This window comes from Mastomys coucha, unplaced genomic scaffold (assembly GCF_008632895.1).
Source record: "Mastomys coucha isolate ucsf_1 unplaced genomic scaffold, UCSF_Mcou_1 pScaffold23, whole genome shotgun sequence".
Classification (NCBI taxonomy): domain Eukaryota; kingdom Metazoa; phylum Chordata; class Mammalia; order Rodentia; family Muridae; genus Mastomys; species Mastomys coucha.
Window position 1 is genome coordinate 2024483 of NW_022196906.1, and position 21381 is coordinate 2045863.

General features: G+C 38.2%; 1 protein-coding gene across 4 annotated transcripts in view; it reads right to left on the reverse strand.

Annotated features, from left to right (window-relative positions):
- Window positions 1-21381, reverse strand: part of Dync2h1 (dynein cytoplasmic 2 heavy chain 1) — a 258114-nt gene that overhangs the window by 230005 nt on the left and 6728 nt on the right. For 3 of the 4 annotated variants that reach the window (XM_031344730.1, XM_031344732.1, XM_031344729.1), the window contains exons 2-18: window positions 20456-20923; window positions 18860-19030; window positions 18355-18490; window positions 16484-16602; window positions 14865-15009; window positions 13347-13579; window positions 12377-12511; window positions 12158-12271; window positions 11938-12049; window positions 10960-11084; window positions 9427-9602; window positions 6416-6611; window positions 3023-3118; window positions 2335-2487; window positions 1723-1821; window positions 696-835; window positions 355-583 (exon numbers count right to left, since the gene is read on the reverse strand). In XM_031344730.1, coding sequence (XP_031200590.1) covers window positions 355-583; window positions 696-835; window positions 1723-1821; window positions 2335-2487; window positions 3023-3118; window positions 6416-6611; window positions 9427-9602; window positions 10960-11084; window positions 11938-12049; window positions 12158-12271; window positions 12377-12511; window positions 13347-13579; window positions 14865-15009; window positions 16484-16602; window positions 18355-18490; window positions 18860-19030; window positions 20456-20650 — 2574 coding nt within the window. In that variant the 5' untranslated portion in view covers window positions 20651-20923. Of the gene's footprint in view, window positions 1-354; window positions 584-695; window positions 836-1722; window positions 1822-2334; window positions 2488-3022; window positions 3119-6415; window positions 6612-9426; window positions 9603-10959; window positions 11085-11937; window positions 12050-12157; window positions 12272-12376; window positions 12512-13346; window positions 13580-14864; window positions 15010-16483; window positions 16603-18354; window positions 18491-18859; window positions 19031-20455; window positions 20924-21381 lie in introns of those variants that run through there. The other variant, XM_031344731.1, reaches the window with a different exon arrangement.

Consider the following 21381-nt stretch of genomic DNA (forward strand, 5'->3'; position numbering starts at 1 on the left):
AGAGTAAGAGTCTAGAAAGGCTAACCCTAGAGTAAGAGTCTAGCAAGGCTAAGCCTAGAGTAAGAGTCAAGCAATCCTAACCCCAGAGTAAGAGTCTAGCAAGGCTAACCCTAGAGTAAGAGTCTAGCAATCCTAACCCTAGAGTAAGAGTCTAGCAAGGCTAACCCTAGAGTAAGAGTCTAGCAATCCTAACCCCAGAGTAAGAGTCTAGCAAGGCTAAGCCTGAGTAAACTAGGAAGCTGCCTTTCTGCTTTTGCCACATTCTGAGTTTATTTCATCATAGAGAAAATTCTTACTTTATACCTACTAAATTAGTAAATTTCTGAAAAGGATAGAAATTTGCAGGCTCTGTACCTTATGTTGATGCAAAACAGCTGACAGTCTTCTAAACAGATCTTCTGCTTTGCTGTAAATAGTCAGAAATCCACTTGCATTTCTATCAATCATGACAGAAAATATTGATTCATCTCCAGCCTCACCCACGCCCTTAAACTGATTGGGAATTCCGATAAATCTCTTCATTTCTCTGTAATATTTAGCCCGGATTTCTTCAAAGGGAGGCCTAAACTGTAACCTTCCCTGTCTGAAAAAAAGGGTAAGTGGCACTCTAAATCATCTTAAATTATATTACTTAGAATATAAATTATTAGAAAGGTTTAACTTGAAAATGAAACAGGGATTTCAGAGCCTCTTACTTGTAGGTTAAGTCTACGTTTATTTCTGGCAGGTTCTCATTCAGCGCTTCGAGACCCATCTGATACTGATGCTCCAGAGCTTTGTAAAGTTGGTGGTTCCAGTGCTGCCGCCACGCACGCATATCACTGGGTTGGAAGCCCTGAAATGTAATTTACCTTTTCAATCTGAAAATTGGTGCTAAATGACTTTTTTACTTTTGATTTTCAAGCTATATAAAATAAAGCACATTTACCAGATGAGGGCTCATTCTAAATATCTTTAAATATGCAACTCTAATTGCCATTTTTAGTGAGAGCTTATGAAACATTTGACATGAAAAATTACAGCTAAAATACAAAATAGGCTCAACAAAATTAAAAACTCAAGGCAAAATTAAGTTTTTATTTGAAGCTGATTTTACAATGGTCTACTTTGTGAATTCTTTTGTATTTTTTCAATGTTCTCAAAAAGTACTACTCTTCATTTCCTAGTTCTTAAATAATTCATTGAATATTTTAGAAATAAGAAATTTAAATTAGATAGCTAAAAATAATTGGATTTTGACATTGGTGTTTGCTTCCATACAAGCATTAAGATATCTATTCTAGTACTTTGGGCTTTTTTTTTTAATTCTGAGATCTGGAAAATACATGAAACAGCTAACTTAAATCAACTTAGAGCCTATCTGCATGAAAATGTGCCTCTAGGATGACAAAGAATCTTGACAGATATTTTAGTCAGTAAATTTCAATTTGAACTTAACTTTGTATTCTACAGAGATTACAGTCTCTTGTAAGTGAACAAACAATAAGTTCATAAGCACCAAGTCAGGAAAATGACAAAATAAACAGGGGCGTGGGCCTTCGTAAGGCACACAGGCACTTACTTTTATGTAGTTTACACACATTCACTATGATCTACAGCATTTGTATGTGTGTCAGTCAGAGACCTATATATTCATTGGGGGTACAAGTACTTTGCATGTACTTGTCACTGAGTCATGCATCCTGATTCTCAAAAGACAGTCAAAAAGCACAACCCACGCACCTGCGCTGCCACACTCGCTAAGCCAGTTCTCAGTTCCTGCAGCCCATCCTTCCAACGCTGCTGCTGCCGAAGCAGATCAATATTCATAAGAATGACCACCTGTTCAAATAATGGGCAATAGTCTCAGAGCCTGTTAGGAACATGGTAGCTTTCCAGGGATGCAGCCACCTTAATCAAGGGACAAAGTACCACTCAGCCCATGCGACCTGTCACCCCCTGATGACAAGGGCAAAGCCTCACTTCAGCTTAGTTTCAGCCAACACTATATGGAAGTATCAAGCCCATGAAGGACTGGGAAGGAGAAAGGGGAGGAAGGGAGGGAGTGAAGGAGCCACATACACACTCAAATACAAAATGCAGAGAGAAAAGCGGGGCTCTGCTGGCCAAGTTGTAAGCCTCAAATACTGTCAGTTTCCTGTTATTTACAACTATACGCCAGCTAGGTTGGTTGTAAACACCAGAGGAAGTTAGGTAAAAGGAAAACATAAATTTTATTTTTGCAACTTCAAATCTCGAATTATGTCACAAGAAAAACTGTAATTATGTACTAATACTAATTATTTTCATTCAGTTCCATTCACATTGTGATTAAATTCTATAAACAAAATATACCTTTTCACAAAATGTAGTGTGCCACTTTCTCAGCCTTCTATTCTCTGTGGCAAGTCGCTCAGCAGCATTTTGTAGTTTCTGGATGTAGCCTTCTAGTTCTTTAGGGTTGTCCCAAGTAATCTGTGACTTGCCTCCGCTCCCTGCCTTTGAATTCTATAGTATAATAAACAATAGTATTCAGATAGAGTGCTTTTTTTAGAAAGCTTTAATTTTACGTTCAAAGCCCAATTATTCATAACACTGATCTCTTGAAGATTAAAAGTATATGTTTCAAAAAATTTGCAGTCACAAAGTACCATGTAATCTAAAACCTACTGTGAATTTTTCCAATTTCCTACTGACGTTTAAATAAAAACAAAAAAGCAAAGTCGTGAGTTACAAAATCTGGAGATGGTTTAAAGAAAAAGAACACTCAAGCCCTCAAACACTCTGTGTACCAGGATCTCCAGATCAGAAGAAAGAATGCAGTAGCATGTGAACTGTACATGACACATAGGAATGCAACTCATCAAACCCACTACCAAAGTAATGGGAAGCATTCTAATTACTTAACTCTATAGTGGGGACTTATTAAGAGTGAAGGAAATCACTGGAGACAAAATGAAGTCGCATGCGCTCACACAGGATGAACTAAGAACTGGTCCACAACCTCTGCACTTGTGTCACAGAGCATGAGGCTCTCACTTACTTTAATGATCTGTTCAAATGCTAAGGCCGACTGCAGCATCATTGGCCTCTGACTCTGAATCATCTGTTGATCAATGGAATTGTAAAAATGTGCGACCTACAAAATACAAGTCCAATTAGTAGCTAGTAATAATACATTGTGCATTTGCATATTCACTTTATTTTTATTCAAATAGTAATACTATTTCTCAACCCTAAAAATCAAACAGAAATAGTTTTTCATCTCCAGATCAGAACTTATGAATCAATATGCCCAATCAACACATATATTTTGAGGTGCTACAATTTATCAAGTCATGTCCCAAGACTGGTCAAACAGACAATAAAATTTATTCCCTGGGATCAAGTTCACCGCACCAGGAGAAAGGAACTCAGTACTAAAAGAGGTTCAGAGCATGGGCTGTAATTCAGAGGACCCGGTTCAACCCCTAGTACCTACATGGCCAGCCCATCTGTAATTCTAGCTCTAGAGGATACAATGTCCTCTTCTGGCCTCTGCAGGTATATGGTACAGATATACATGTAGGAAAAATACCCATATACAAAAAAAAATCAAATAATTGTTTTAAATCCTTATGGAAACACACTACTTTGTAAGCTAATAAAAATGATTTTTTAAAAAAAAAAAAAAGGAATTGGAACAATGGTACCCTACATGGCTTGACAATGCAGAAAAATGGTTATTATATGAAAACCTCAATACTAAGTACGGTACACCTCCCTACAGGATATTGAACAGAGAGGCCCCAAAGCCCCCCAAGACAAGCTAAGCTATTATGAACACTCCTGGTTGCCCACCTTAACTAGAACATAGGATACTCATATTTTGGTTGCAGTACACACAGAAATCAAAATAGAAATGGCCAAGAATCCGCCTCCCTAATGCCATTTCCATGGGTGATATACAGGCTAGAGGGGAAGAAATAACATTAATGGTCTGTGATGGTTTGAATGGAAATGTCCCCATAGACTCATATGTTTTGCATGCTTATTCCACAGCTGATGAACTACTTGGAAGATTAGTAGATGTCACTTTGTTAGAGGACTGTGTCATTGGGGGTGGACTTTGAAGTTGTAGAAAGCTCCCACAAGGGCCAGTCTCTGGCTCTGCCTGTTGCCTGTGGATCAGGACATAAAGCTCTTAGCTACTGCTCCAGTACCAAGCTTGGCTGCTTCCTGCCGGGATGATCATGGACTAACCCTCTAAAACTATATACCCCAATTAAATCCTCTCTTTGGTTGCAAGGATGGAGGGCAGATATGGAGGGACAAGGAGATGACTGGGGTTGAGACACATGATATGAAATTCACAAAGAATCAATAAAAAGATTTTAAAATGTGTTCTTTTGTAAGAACTTCTTTGGTCATCGTATCTCATCATAGCAATAGGACTGTAACTAAGACATGGTCTTACTGACCATTGGACCTTTCCTACTACAATAGTGACCTGCCAGGCAAAATGTACCCAATGGAACAATAGTGGCATGACTGTTACAGGGTAGCCAACCACTTTCTGATTGGAGTTAAGGCCTGCTCCACAGAAAGGAATTCATGTCTGATATGATAAGCCTGTTAAAATGACTGGGAAGGCCATAGGCCCCAGCAGTGAGAGAAAGTCTACAAGTTAATGAGTGATGAGCTGTTAGTGTTCAAACTGCTTTCTAAATGTTTATCTTGATAACCACAAAATAATGTAGCCCTCAGCCTTGGTCAGGGAAGCTTCTTTTTTGTAGCAATTCATGTTAAGAGTCATAATTACTCAAAAAGCTGAGAACAGTGACTATTGGGTGCCCAACCTTCAGTGAAGTATTTCTATCAACCCTCTGTCCAAGGCTAACAGACCTGGTGGATGAAGAGGTAGAAATACTAAGGGAGGTAGACAGTGCTGTGTAATGCTGCCTTCTGGACAGGGCAGGGTGTGGACCTCATGGGCTCTCAGCAGCTGTATACTATACAAGATCAAGGCACTGTTCCAACATTGATGGGAGAGGAGTTTATAGGACCTCACCCAAGCAGGGAAATTACTGGCAGTTAAGGCTGCTGTGGTAGTGAGGGTCACATTTTAGGGCTCTAGCCTCTGGTAAGTCAGCCATACTAAGTGGAGGGCCCCATGCCCATGCATATATGAGTAGCACTACACTAACAGAATTCAATGAGTTAAGAGGGAATGAAGGTGGAGAGGGGTGTCTGGGGGGATCCAGGTGGGGAGGGAGAGGACAACGGCAGCAGGTATGATCAAGATACATTGTACATATGGAAAAATAAAAATTATTTTTTAAAAATCAAAGTTGGTCTGGAAGTGGTGGCACACATGGTTAACTCAGGAGGTAGAAGTAGGCTAATATGAAGCCAGTCTGGCCTACATAGCTAGTTCCAGGTCAACCAGGCCTACATAGTGAGACCCTGTCTCAAGTAATTAATTAAAAAGAGGTGGGGCTTAGTGGAAGGTCTTTTGAGCAATGGCAATATATGCTCTTAAAAGGAACTGTAGGGCCTCTCCCCACCCCTGCTCTCCTTTTTGCTTCCTAGCCATACATGGCTTTGACCCACCCATGTTCCTACAATGTGCTACCTTGGTATTGGCCCAAAAGCAAGAGACCAACTGATCATGGGCTTAAACTTCCAAATCTGTGAGCTAAAATAGACTTCCTCTTTCTACGTTGATTCTCAAAAGCATTAAGAACAGTGGCCAAGCATGTCAAAGAGTGTACGCAGAGAAGAAGGCCAAAGCCACAAGCTGCTCTAGAACCTGATCCAGGAGGTGGACAACTAGGTAAAAAGTGTTTGAAACAGGCAAAGAACAACAACGTTACAAATACATAAACCAACACCAAAGAACCTGGGAATCCTCTATAAATATCTGCAAGGTAGGCAGAGGACTCTCATTAGCAGTTCCTTTAAGACCTTTACAATGCAATAAGGGAAAGAAAAGAAAGAAAAGAGTGGAGGAGTTAGGAAGGTAAAGAGAGAAAGAGTAATATGTTATTTTTCCAAATGATTTCAGAATGAAAAGTAATGATAATATTAAGTTTAAAAAATCCTGCTGGGCAGTGGTAGCGCACGCCTTTAATCCCAGCACATGGGAGGCAGAGACAGATGGATTTCTGAGTTTGAGGCCAGCCTGGTCTACAGAGTGAGTCCAGGACAACCAGGGATACATAGAGAAACCCTGTCTGGAAAAAAAAAAACAAAACAAAACAAAGCGAAACAAAACAAAATCCTATACATTCAAAACAGATTTTAATATAATCATTTATCAAACTGTAAATTCACAAGTTAATAATCTATTTCAGTAGCATAAAAAAAATTAAAAGCAAAAAACGAAAGCCCTTAACATAGTCTAACTTAGCATAATAATCAAGAACAAAAGCATCTTCAAAGGTGTCACTCATACTTGCTTAAGAATGATGGCTTGCTTGCAGAACTTCTGAGCAACATTTGCAACCTGCTGTATTTTAGCAGGAATGACAAAGCCCAGGGCAGAAAGCTGACGGACTTCTCTCAGAAGAATTACCAGGCGATCAGAATAATGCACTTTTAATGACCCATCATTAGGATCCAATTCCATTATTCTGCTGTTAGCTTCAATACTGTGGGAGAGAGAGATAGAGAAACAGACAGACAGAAAGACAAAGAGACAGACACACATACAGAGAGAGAGAGGAATTTTTGAAGCTTCTGTTGTTATGCTTTACTGTGATGAAACTGATAAAAAAATACAGCACTTTGTTCAACTTTTCCAGAAACCTTCCACAAACAAACAGTTGAATTAAACTTTCTAATCCAGGCTTTCTAACTCTGTTCCTCCTGCTTTTTCTTCAAAAGAAAATTATATATTTGTGCGGTTATCAATAATTTCTTGTGCAGTCAAATTAGAGTTACTTGGTTTGTAAAACATACAGAGCCTAAAGAGAACTTTTAAGACTTATTTGACTTTGTGAAGTAAGGGCTGGTTCCACATGCTGTAGAGATTTGAGGTCCTGCTATGATGCTCTTTGTGTGACAGTATAGATGCAGTATGCTAACTGCCTCAAGAACTTCTCCCTAGAAACTGAAGCTAACAAATTCTACTGTGCAGCTGTCTTTTAAATTAAGCTGGGACAATGTTAAAAAAGGAAGTTCTTCCCATGTTTTCTCACCATCCAGACTTTGATAACAAACTGCAGTATTCAAAATATGTCATTACATAAATGAGCACTTCATAAATCAGAAAAATCCACCCTTGAACTGTTAGCTAAGAATCAAGACTGACACACAAGAAGGGTCTGACTTGATTGCTAATGGGACCCAGGATGTCTGTGGGCTGACTGCATCCTCCATAGTTTTAGTAAAGGAGCAAAAACTAAATCAAAGTGTAAAAGCAAAACAATCACATGTTTAAATCCTTTACACTTTAAATTTGCCTTTTCTTGTGTTAAGACTTTAATAATAAAACTGCTTTGAAGTTTTCAAATCAGTGTAAACTATTAAAAACATTCATCATCATAAAGTAGACATTATTTTGATTTATTATAGTTTACATTATGTTCTTTCTTTCAAATCATTTTCAAAATTAAGAAAATTCACAAGAAGCAATCACGAAAGCAAGGAGCAAATGCATTCTGCTTACTTACTATCACCTCCAATAAACTACGACAAAAGAAGATGTTAAATGGCTTAAAAACAAGACCCAGTATTCCTGTAGGTACTCATAACCCTAACAACCACTACAATGAGAACTCTTTTGCCTTCTTCAAAAGTTTGCTTATATCAGGACTTCAAAGGCTGTATTCAGAGGGACTCTGATGATTTCAAAGACTAGAAAAGGTTTTATACCACCCACCACCCACCACTCACCACCTACCGAAAAAAAAGATAGGAGTAACATTTTGTTGAGATGAGGAAATGAGGTTTGTAAAAGGTTGAGCAGGCTCATGAACAGACCTCTGATCTCTGACCCACTCACCCCACTATAGAGCAAACCACAACAGGACCTACATGACAACATGGACGGGGTTTCGCACCTAGTTGGCTAAAGTTCTGAAAGGTGAGGGCTAGATTATCTCATTTACTTTTCACTCCATGTAGGAAGAAAAGAATTAAATTGCACAAAATTATAGTCACTATACCATAGAACCCCTGGGTTCCTCTAATCTTCCTCATGAGCCAGAACTGTAGTCAGGGAAATGCATTATTTATCCAATTTAAGAGTGCATTTGGATTGATTATACTTCTACTGAGCATAGAGGAGGGGTAAAGAACTTCATGTTATGAAAAGTTTCTTTTAAAAAAGACATTGTGGTTGCCCACATAAGAATTTGAAACAACACCCACATACACACACCTCAGAGCAACATAAGGATACTCTTATCTACTGAGAGGAAAAAGAGGGCTGAAGGTACAGCTCAGATGTAAAGTACACGCACAAGGCATGAGTCTGAGTCCCAGTAAGAGGAGACATGGCAAGTGTCTAAAGTAGAGATACTAACATACTGTGGAAAACTGACTGCAAGTACAAAGGAACGTGGATTTCTTTTCCTAGTCACACCCAATGAATTGCTTCTATAACAATGGTAAGTAATAAAATATTAAATAAAATTTAGTAACTACTTGCCAAAGGCTTACTTATGATTTAGAGTGTCATGAGAAAATACCTCTCTTTCTTAAAGGGTTCAAAAGTAATTGCAATTTAAAGTGCAATTATATCACAATTTAAAATTCAATTGTAATATTAAAAAAGTAGAAAAAAATGTATGAGACATTTTTCATAAAAAATCATGACAGGAGGGCTGGTGAGATGGCTCAGCGGGGAAGAGCACTGACTGCTCTTCGGAAGGTCATGAGTTCAAATCCCAACAACCACATGGTGGCTCACAACCACCCATAATGAGATCTGACACCCTCTTCTGGTGCGTCTGAAGACAGCTACAGTGTATTTACATATAATAAATAAATAAATCTTAAAAAAAAAAATCATGACAGGAATATCTAATTCTCAAAAAAGAATCTGCAGTCCTCAGGACCAGACATGTGACTAGAGAGGGCTGGCAAGCAACTCCAGTTGTACAGTTAAAGTTTCCATCTTCAGTGACTAACAGTATACTCAGGACCAATGAGACAGATGGCCCTGATCTCCTAAATGACCCAAGTTCAGTTCCCAACAGTGAAGTCAAAGCCCACAGTCTCCCCTACCTCTAGTGATTTGGTATCCTTCTTGCCTCTGATGGTAACGGAGCACACATGTGACATTCCCACATATACACATAAAAATGATAAAAATAATCTTTAAAATAAAAAGTAAAAATGTTTTAAATCCAACAGCTTATAAGCAAGCAGCAGCATGTCCGTAGAGAAGGGCTCTTTCCATCTTCCCACATGGATTACTAACGTGGGTTTGTGCTCACACTGCAGTGGACTGGCACTTACCACAAACCTGACCTGGTGTCAGACAACCCTGACTGGACTTCTCTTGACCAATCATCAAACTGTTCTTGTTCATAGAGCTTGAACTGGTCCAAGAGATCTTCAGCACTCCGATGAAAAGATCGAAATCCTGACAAGTCAGACAAAAGCGCTTCTGCTATCTTGATAGTATCATCTACCTTTAAAAGTCAAATGACAAAGATAAACATTAATGCTAGCTTAATTTCAGCTTTTAAAATTTAGGAGGGCTTATCTCTGACTTGAAACTAAAAAACTATTTTCCTTCATTTATAAACAAGGGAATAAAGCTTTTCCATAGGAATAAGCATATCACCCTCTAATTGCCTTCTGAATCATACAACCTCAAAATAATAAATCCCAAGAGGACAGCCCAAAGTAGAATACAAAGGATTACAGGAGGGAAGGCAAACCAAGCAAGAGCTGGACTTCACTCATAGTCAGAGCATTGCATTACTCCTAAACATTCTCAGAATAATACCAGCCATTTGCTAAAGAATTTCTTAATAGTTCAAACAAGAAATAGACAGATTTGCATGTCAGGTAAGACAAAAAAATATGTCTTCCTCCATAGCTGCCAATTCTAGTCCTCTCAAGAAATGACCAATGGAAAATACAAGGCAAAATATTTCAGAATATAGTTCAAAGGTACAGCTTTAAGAAGTAGGTTTCATAATCCCATGGCCTTTAATGTTTATTGTATAAGTCAATATAAAACCTATACATATTAATCGTAGGTTCAAAAGAGTTTGATAATTTTAATAACATTATCACCGATAATTATATATGATTACCTTTCACCTTTCCTTTAACTTCTGATGTGATTTTAGTGACATAAAAATACTTGCAGTCAGACTTTCAAACCACTGTGACATCCCAAGTATTTGTTTAAATCTAGTATCAAAGATACAGTCTTCACAGATGCTTTCAAAGGCTCTGCGTGGCACATAGCGACAAACTCATATAGTATAAAATGAATAGAACTATAGTAAAAATGAATAGAATCAGAACCTTCTCCACATGTCTTCTTAGACTTCTTTACATTTCAATGACAATGAGATGTTATGTCATAAAAGTAAACTGCATCCTACTAGATTAGGTATTTAATTAAATACATGGACCCCAGCTGAAGGCACTGTTTTTGGAAACTGTAGTGTCCCTTTGACATGGAGCCTAGCCAACAGTATAAAATCATGAGGTAGGGATAAAGGTCACAACTTAGCAACGTTTTACACTCAGTTCTCTGATCCCTGATCTGCCAAGATATCACGTCATAAGCTCAAGCCACCAAACATGGAGCTGCAAGCAACCAGATTGCTCATCATGAAAGTCACTGTGAAGCAAAGTAAATCCTTCTTCCCTATAGCTGCTTCTCTAGCATCTGCTCCCAACAGTAAGAAATTATGTGCTCTGCATGGAGGGAAAATAGGATTTTCACAAGAGCTTTAGGGTCCCTGTCATATACCTTAATTTAGTACATTTTGAATGTTCACTGTTCAACTGTATTAAATTGAGTACCTTCAATTCTAACTGACGAACCCAAACAATATTATTCACAACTTCTGAAAGATTTTTGCCAGAAAGTGGTCCAGACGCATCACCAGGAATTCCTCGGCACCGATTCTCAAAGTCCAATCGAAAATCTGTATCATTCAAATCAAATAAATAACATAGAAGCAGTATATTTTAAGCCTTATTGGAAACGCTGTGGATCTTGGTCCTCACTGCACCACAAGAACCTTGGGGTGTATATGAGGATCACTGGTGTCACCATGATACAAGTCAGAATCAATAGGAATGCAGGCTCAGGTGATTACCAACATTAACTGATGTGGAAAGAACCTTGCTGTAGAGGAAGAGGATGCTGAACTGTGTAGGATAGAAAAGCGAGCTTAGCATGAGCATGCGTGCATCCGTCTCCTTCTGACTATGGAGGTAACAGGAACAACTGCTTCAAACGCCTGCTCCCGACCTCCCCACAGAGATGCACTAACTTGAACTGTCAGTGACACTGATTCTTCCCTTCCTTAATTTGCTTTAGTCTGGGCACTTTATCATACATAGCAAAAGAAAAAGAAACTAACACAACTCACTATGTAAGATACACACAAAAAAAAATCTGCTAATTTAAAACAAATCTAGGGGTTTGCAAGATGGTGAGGATTAAGAGCACTAGCTGTTTTCGATTTTCAGCACCTACATGGCAGTTCCTAACCGCCTGTAACAGTTCTAGGGGGTGTACCAACCTCTTCCTATGGCATCCTATGGTAACCAAGGATGAGCATAGTGCACAAACACACATGCAGGGAAGACATGAACATAAATAATTTTTAAAAAATGAAATAAAAATAAAAACAAATCTACCATTTATATCATAAATAAATCTGTCATAAACATGTTTTAATATAGCTTTTAATCTTAAACCATAGCATGAAAGAAATATCCACCTATAAAAACATTTCTCAAGAAAATATCGTTACCTCTGATGAACTTTACCTTTAGCTGAATCCCCAAGTCTTGCCAGTAAAGTCTCTCTCTCTAACATCAGTTCTTTGCTTATAGTGGGACGCTTCACCAATTCTTTATATTTTAGAAATGCTTGGAGAAGCTAACATAAGACAAAGTTCATGTTTATCTCAATTCAACCACATACATTAAAATAGCTTATAAAAAAAAACAGTAAAAACAAAAAGAAAAAAATCTTTCAATACTTTACCTGCTGTGGACTATCTTGAATTTCTGAAATATAATTCTTTAATTTCCCTGCTATTTTCTGTTCTGCGGGTGCAATGATCTTTTCATATTGAGACACTGCAGCTTTCCATAAAGGCTAAACAAATTAATTATACTGTTAGACCATAAAACTTTACAAAGTGACCTTTAAAAGTCAAGAACACAAAAGGAAATTAAAGACAGAAACACATATAGACTCAACCTCGGTATAAGGATTGTACTGCACAGGGTTCACACCAGTAAAAGGCTCAAATACTCGAGACAGGCATACAATTCTCTCCTCACTGGCAGGTAAAAAATACAAGAGCTTCTCATGAATCGTTCGAATAGCCAAGACCTGAAATGTAATATATTAAAACATGAGCCGGGCGGTGGTGGCGCACGCCTTTAATCCTAGCACTTGGGAGGCGGAGGCAGGCGGATTTCCGAGTTCGAGGCCAGCCTGGTCTACAGAGTGAGTACCAGGACAGCCGGGGCTACAGAGAGAAACCCTGTCTCGAAAAACCAAAAAAAAAAAAAAAAAAAACATGAAATGTATTAAGCTAAAATAACTGTGTAAGTTGGACTAAAATCTAAAGAGTTTATACACATTTCTTTATAGTAGCTTCTGAAAAATGAACAAAACTAAAAGTATCTCACTCTTTTATATATGTATGGAATATACTATACCAAAAAAAAATTTAATTGTGTTTCTCCTAAGCAAGGGGTGAAATCATCTTTGCAATCTCTCATTTTGCCTTTCCTTTGAAACTAAATATATAATTTTTTATGAAAGCTCACAGCTGAAGTAAATGAGAAACTGTTTGAAATATTTCCACTGAGTACACCTTCAAAGAGAGCCAAGCTTTGAAGCAATGTCAGTAGCCAAGAGAAAGCCTGAGAAATCCCACACATGGAAAACTCTTATAACAAAGAACAAAACAGAATTTCACAACTGACATATTGAGCACTCCAATACCTAAGAAAAATAGAAACTAGGACTTAGCACCCACTATGCTCCTTGCACTACACCAGAGCATGCCAGGACTTCGCTCATGTGACATTAATTCCTATGTTCACCCAAACCATAAATAATTTCTTTTACACATGTTCATCAATTGTAAAATGCCTTCACAGACCAGTGAAAACCCACTTCCATTTAAAGACAAAGCGGTAGACAATCATACTGGTACCTCCTCTAGCCGTTTGCCCAGTTTGTCAAGAGTTTCTGGGAAATATTTTTCACTTTTCCATGGATGAGGGACATAGCGCTGCCACACCTGACCTGTGAGGTGACTGCAGACTATCACCCATTGTTCACAAATTGAAATGCCAGCTTTAAGGTTTTCTTTCACAAGATAATAGGGATCTTCCCACAGTTTCAAGCTTCCCAGCTTTTTCTGAACAAACCTTCCAAACGAACCACCTAATAAAACATAAAGCAAGATTTTATGGAAATTTTTTTACAGAATTATAAAATATACACTTAGGGAAAAATTAACATGCATATTAGCCACCACAAAATATGACCTACCCACCCTTACATTAGATTATCAGTCAGTGTCTTTATAAATACATATGTGCATACAGACATTAGCTTGCATTCTTCTTCAGTCAACATATTGCACCAAAACACATACTTCTTTGATGGCCACAGAGCCTACTGCATGGAAGAAGTAAACATAAGCAATTCCAAATTGCAATCTGACTGGACTTATAACAAAAAGTGCTATAATACACACCTGTCATGAACTTATCTCATATTTTAAGGGGAATAATGAAAAGGATATTTTCTGAATCAAATATATAACACTGGGATATTAATAGTGTATTTTTCAAAACTTTTTAGTTCATTTGAAAGTACTGTAAAATGAACACATGAGGAGGGCTGGAGAAATGTCTTGGCAGTTAGGAATGCTCACTGCTCCATCAAAGGACCTAAGTTCACAGCCCAATACCCAAGTCAGATGACTGACAAATACCTATAACTCCTGGCTAAGGGATCAGAAACCCTCTTCTGGTCTCTGTAGGTACTACATATGCACATAAATAAATCTTTAATTTTTTAATTAACATATGCATGAACACAAAATATAATATAATTGTATATAATATAATATAATATAAATAAAATATAATATAAATATAATATAAAATAAAATATAACTTGGTTCTATTAGTGATCAACGTATTTCACATCTATAAACTAAACCAACTATAAACAAAAATGTATGTAGATAAATCTATATGATTTATTAAGTTACTTTAAGTAGCAAGTACTGTATTACTAAATATTTTAAGAAAGAACTTGAGGAAATCAAGGAAAGGAATGAGGGAAGGAAGAAAGGAAGGAAGGAAAGAAGGGAGGAAGGAAGGAGGGAGGGAAGGAAGGAAGAAAGAAAGAGACAAAGGAATGAAGAAGGGAGGGAAGAAGAAGGGAGGGAAGGAAGAAAGGAAGGAAAGAAGGAAGGGAGGGAGGGAGGGAAGAAAGGAAGGAAGGAAGAAGGGAGGGGAAGAAGGGAGGAAGGAAAGAGGGGATGGAGGGAAGGAAGGAAGGAAGAAGAGAGGGGAGGAAGTAAGGAAGGAAAGAAGGAAGGAGGGAGGGAAGGAAAGGAGGAAGGGAAGGAGAAAGGGAAGGAGAGAAGGAAAGAAGGAAGGAGGGAGGGAGGATGTATGTTTGCACAGTTCCCAAAGCTCACTCCTTCCCATACCTATGACATCCAGGAGATGTAGCATGCGTGCCTCAGGGTAATGATCATGCTCTGTCTGTCTCCACACATCATCTACAACATCCCGAGTTGTCTCCACCAAGTCAACAACTTCTAGCAAGGACAGACTGTCTAAGTTATAAAATTCCTGAAAGGAAAAGGCATTCATTTTGAAAACAGTTACATCTGTGTGTTAAGTAACACTCAAAATGTTCCCAGACTTGCTCAACTGCTATAAATCTAATTTCCTCTTCCTTTTTCTGACCTGTTTTTTGCAAATATCCTATATAAACATAAATATCACAAAAGGCTGAAAAATAATACTAAAAAGACTGTTCATTTAATCACGCCCTTAGCTGAGTTTTCTTTAAGTTGAGCTGATCTATTTTCCCAACAGAGGCTACTTTAACTCCACATACACACCGCCCACTATAATTCCCAAATCCTTTATTCAGTCACATGTTGTGCTATGTAAAGTGCTGACTAACAATAAGAGCAACACAAATTCATTATTCTGTGTCTCATCATTGTCATCAAAGCAAGCTTTAATATACGTCAAACACACCATCATCGTGATACCGTTGGGACTGGCAAGAAGGTTCAGTGGTAAAGGAACCTGCCATACAAGTTTCCTGGACTGAGTTGATCTCTAGGATCCCTGCAACGGTACAAGGAAAGAACAGGCTCCACAAGGTTGCTTGTCCTCATCTGACTCCATGCGTCCCAAGGCATACTTGCTCATACACATATACATGTCATGCACACACATACCACAATAGTAAACACTGAAATAAATTAAAAAATAAAAACAATACTGTTGATGAAATAATAGTGGAAACAAATAGAATATTGGTTTGTTATAGAGTACAATCATACTTAAAGTAATCACTTACTAAATCCCTAAGCACATACTGCAAGAAATAATCAGACAGGCAGAAATTAAGACACCATATTTTAAATTATTTTGAAATACTACTTTACTTTAAATCATTCCATCAAAGAACATATTATCTCTATATAAATTAGTCTGTTAGTGAACTGTGTGTGCTAGTTTCTGTGTATGTGGTAAATGAACATATTGTACATGTATTTTTGTGTATATGTGAAAGTGAGCACTTGTTTGTGGTGTCAATGTGGAGACCAAAGGTCAATGTTGTGTAAATTTCTTTATCCCACTCCATCTTATTTCTTCTTTATTTTTTTGAGACTGAGTCTCTCAAAGAACCTCTAGCTCTCCATCAGACTAGATGGCTGGCTGGCAAGTCCCCACAACCCTCCTGTCGTCAACACTAGCACTAGAGTCACAGATACACGCAAATCCAAACTCAAGAGCCTCACACTTGCATAAGAAGCAAGTGGTCATCTGCCAGCTCTTGGATTTTTTTCTCCCAGTTCTTTCAGAAAACTGTATTTGGTTTTGAAGAAAATGACATCCTAGAGATTGAAATTTACTGTTTTCATTCTCATATTTAAACATTTTAAACATAAACCTTAAGTAAAATCTAGAGTTTATTAAACTATCTTACTTGCAACTATCAAGTAAGTTTTAAAAAATACACTGAAAAGTGAACCCTAAGGCTTTTACAAGAGGTCAAATATACAAAACTATGCGAGTCACATACCCTTGCAATTGTTTCAAATAATTCCTTAAAATAACTGGCTCTTTCTTTACTAATCTGTTTGCTTCCACGATGTGCTTGTTCTATCCAAAACTGGAACTCATCACTTGGTGTGAGAATACCTAGAGAAGTTAAGAAAAAAAAAAATTCAGCTAATAATGGAAAGAGAAAGGGAGTAACACTGCTTGGCTCATCTGCTGGGTTAGGTTTGATCCAGAAGATGGACAGAAAAAGACCTTAGAACCCCTATCAGCAGTAAGTTCTCACTTAAGTCTGTTAGAAACACTAACTGCCCCTAATTTACAGTTCAGGTCCAATTTTCTGAGTCTGATGTTGGGTGATTCCTACTTGCTTTTGTAAACCATTCTTAACAGACTGTCATTCAGTCTGTGAATTTCGTCCGACACAATGATTCCCTAAATCTGACCCTAATACCATCTTGTTTATAAAGTCCATCAAATGAAAAGAATTATAATCAATGAGTGTTTTTAACTTAAGTTGCAAGTATAAGCAAAAGAGTTTTATTGTTAAATTCTCTTTTAAATATCCCAATGAACTAGATAATTTCTGTGTGCATAATCATATGCTGAGTACTATTCATTAGGGTTAAGTTTTAAAATGCATCTACTTGATTGAGCAAAATGCAATTTATGCTTCCAATATTTTTTAATACTATTTGTATGTTATACATTTCATTTTCATCTTAAGTAGAAATTTATCTATTCCTACAATAAAATTATAAATAGTATCAAATAAAATATATACTTCCTATTATCTTCATATGGAATTATAAGATACATAGTCTATTATCTTCACAGTGTACACAACCAGCCATCTTCACTATTTCCACATTCTGTTGGAAGGCAGTTAAGATCTGAGACATCTGAACACATGTTCCAAGGTGAAGTCAAAGCCATGCTTTACCCACTGGTTTCCTCTCTTGTGTTGTAAACAATGCCCCTTCTTTGCTCTGCTTGGTGCCAGTTTTTCCATGTTTACACTGTAAACTGGTCTTAAAGCACAGTGCCAAGAATATAAGCGCAAGACAGCTTGATGTTCTTCACAGAGAAAGTTCTGGTCAGGTGAGTTGCATTCAAGGTACCTGTTATAGGATAGTCACTGTAGTTTCAATTTCTATAAACTATCCAGTGCTAAAAAGAACATTTTCTTCTCCAAACCCATAAAATCTATTCATTCTTTAAAAGCTTATATTCATAGAAGGTCCAAAATCACAGAAAAAATCTGCAAAGAAATACAGCTATTTGCTAATGTATTAATTAAATGATCACTTTATACTTTGAGTTCACTACAAATGGTATCTTAGTTAAGATTACTATTGCTGTAATGAATCACTACGACCAAAGCAACTTGGGAATAAAAGGGTTTCTTTGGTTCATGAAGAAGTCGGGATAGGAACAGGGCAGAAGCTGATGCAGAGACCATGGAGGAGTGCTGCTTTACTAGCCTACTTCCCATGGGCTATTCAACCTGCTTCCTTAAAGAACCCAAGACTACCACCTCAGGGATGGTACCATCAACGATGGGCATCAGTTACTAATTAAAATGGCTTGCCTAAAGCCTGATCTTATGGAGGCATTTCTCAATTGAGGGTCCCCCCTCTCAAACTGATTATATCATAAAATTATTTTGAGAACCACAAATATGGCTCCAATGGTAAGAGATGCTTGCCACTAATGTTGATAACCTGAGTTTGATCCCAGGATTACAGAAGCTGGAAGGAGAGATCTGACTCTTACAAACTGTCCTTTGACCTCTACAAGTGTGTAACGGCTCGTGGGCACATGTGCACACAAACACAAACACCCACTCACACACTGAGCTCTAGAAGTAAAGCACCATCTATTGCCATATACCTCTAGTATCATCTTCCTTAAGTTTCAGCTTGGGTAAGTTAGTATCTGATTTTCGTAGGACTACACCCAATCCAGCCTCTAGTTCACTCAAAAGATTCTGAAGTTTAGGATCAAAGTTTCTGCTCCATTCCTGGTCCTAAATAAAAGACAGACAAGAGCAGTCATTGGTCAAAGCACTACCAGTCAAGCTTGCTTCAAAAACATAGTCTAGAAACTAAGGCCACACATCTATACTTCATTAAAAGTCTGCTTAAACTTTCATTTCAACAGTTAAAATTTTCCAAAAGTCATTTAGTATCGCTATTTAAGAGTTGATATAAGTTGAATTTCATAGCTTTATCCATTATTTAGCAAAGCTTAAAGTAACATTAGAAGTTTGACACTACCACCAACACCATAAATTTTTTCAATAAATAAACTAAAACACATTAAACAGTAAGTACAAAAATATGTATGTCTGTTTCCTTATCGACCACCTATATAAATCCACAACCACCATACTCACCTTCAGCAGCATGGGCGCAAACACCTGTCGTACTGCTTGGTAAAGGGAGTTGATAGGTGATTCCAGCATAGAAGAAACAAGAATGTTGTTGTGCAGATTGCCATCTGTAATTACTTCTGGTCGGAGCTTGAAAAACACCAGCACTTTGTCTTTTGTGTCATCAAAATCAATCTAAAGTAATAAACAAAAGACGTTATGTCTTCTTCATGAAGTTTAGAATTTGAAAGAAAGAAATGTTCCATTGACATGCTGTATCACTACAATCATACCTGCTTGGACCAAAATAGGTAAAGGCAGCATATTCAAACCAACCACTTCTGCTTCTCAATGACTGCTTGGTTAAGAACTAATTCCTGCTTAATATGTGATTATCATAAAGCTACAATAGGAAAGTTTTGTGGGCATAAAACCCTATATACTGCTGACACTCCCAGCTAACTTTTCTACTGAGTCAGACTCAGTAATACTACAGATCAAGGCTGAATTCCCCTCATACACAATGGTATGTACTTCCCTACTGCTGCAAGGTGAAAAAATATATATACATATATATTTATACATATATATATATATATATATGTATATATATATATAACCTAGTCACCTATGGAGAGTTGGGAGAGCATTTTAAATTTTTAAAAGGTGCCTTTAAATTTTCACATGTATTTAAAACTGCCCAAATGAATGAGTCTATCTCCTAAGATTATCTTTACTGTAGCCAAAGTTGTTTGTAGAATTTGAACACAACTTAATATTAGAAATGGTACATAGGCTGGGTTTGCTGTACACGGCTGTTATCTCAGCACTGGGGAGGATAAGACCAAAGGATGGCATGGTCAACCACAATCTGGACTAGGAAGCTAGACTGTCTCAAACGTAAAATAAGTAACCAAAAGGTGAAATAAGCTGACTTCACAGGAATGTACTATATCAATATTAAAGATGTCAATTTATTAGCCAAAAAGTATAATGCTCAAAAGATTTTTTTCCTCTTAACTTTTTCCAGAAAGCCAATAAATTAAAGGCTTCTGAACCTTACTCTCCTTACAGACGTTTTATGCCACTTTTATCCTAACTTTTAAAATAATTTGTCACGGGAAAGAGGCAGACACTTTACTGTGAAATTGTCATCTTTTACAAGGATGAAAATTATGTGAAATTCAAGGATTAGTGTTTATCAAGTTTGAAAACACAAGTATACTCAGTTATGTAACATATTAGTTGTGTTCACACTACATTGGCCGAACTTCAGTTCAAAAGAAGCTGAGTATACATGTCTTAAAATAAACAGTTATGCAGTCAAATCGCTAAAGGCTCAGAGTTGAAGGCCAGCCTTGAAGAGCCAGACTGTCTGAAAAGAAAGAGCCGAGGTGCCTACTGTTCCTATTTAGCTGTGTGGACAGGGAAACTCCTACTATCTGGTGGGCACTCCACCACCAAGGCAGGAACAGCTTGAGCCCCAGGGCTTCTGGGCAAGGCTGAAATATCTTTAGGCCTAGCATGAGGACCTGGGACCTGAGGGAAGGGAGACGAGGCCGGACCTGGACACGCGGGGCAGGAGAGGCCGCACCGCGCCGCGCCGCGCCACAGCCTTACCGTGTTGGAAAAGGCCAGCCCAGCATCGGACCGCTGCACCCGAAGCAGCATCTGGTTCCCGTCGTCCAAGAAGTTGTTCACCTCCGGGCAGTTGTTCAACGGAGGCTGGTCCCAGAGCTCCGGTCTTAGCCCGAAGTAATTCTGGGTGGTCGTAAAAAGAAAGAGTTTGCGGACATCCCCGAGGCTTCCCGCCATGGTCACGGAGACCGAGAGGGACCTGGAGAGGTTCAGTGGCCTCACCACTTCACTCCGTAGTTACCAAGCTCCGTCGCTATGGCGACCGCTTCACACCGACTGAGCGCGCACCGGAAGTAGGACATCTGGGGCCTGCAAGCTAGGCTGAGGATTCCTGCACTCATCGATTGGATGTGCTGAGCGCTCCTTCTATCCCTGTATCTTTCCTTCTGATGCTGAGCTCTACTGTTTCCACTGCACGTGGAAACCACAATCAAGTATCAGGGTCGACATCTGTGAAATGGAGAGTTAGGAGTTCACAACTAAGTTGCAGTGAGCCTTTAAAAGAGATTATTACTATTTAAAAGTCACCATTTATCCAAGCATGATGGTCTACATCTGTAGCCAGAGTATCCAGGATGCCAAAACAGAAGAATCCTGAGAGTTGGAGGACAGCCTTGGATACATAAGGACAACCTGTCTCACAGTCAGTGGGGCTAGAAAGGTACATCAGCGATTAAGAGCGCTTTTTGCTCTTTTTAGTTCCCGGCATACATATGGTGTCTAAGAAGCTTTCCTATCCCCAGTTAGGGGAGGCGATGACGCTCCGCCCTCTTCTGAACTCTGTCCATACATACAAGCAGGCAAAACACTCATACACATAAATACATATAAAGTAAATAAAACAAGCAAGCAAACGCCTTGTTTTAAAGTTCTGTATTCTTTTACTCTTTCAAACTCTATCTACTCCT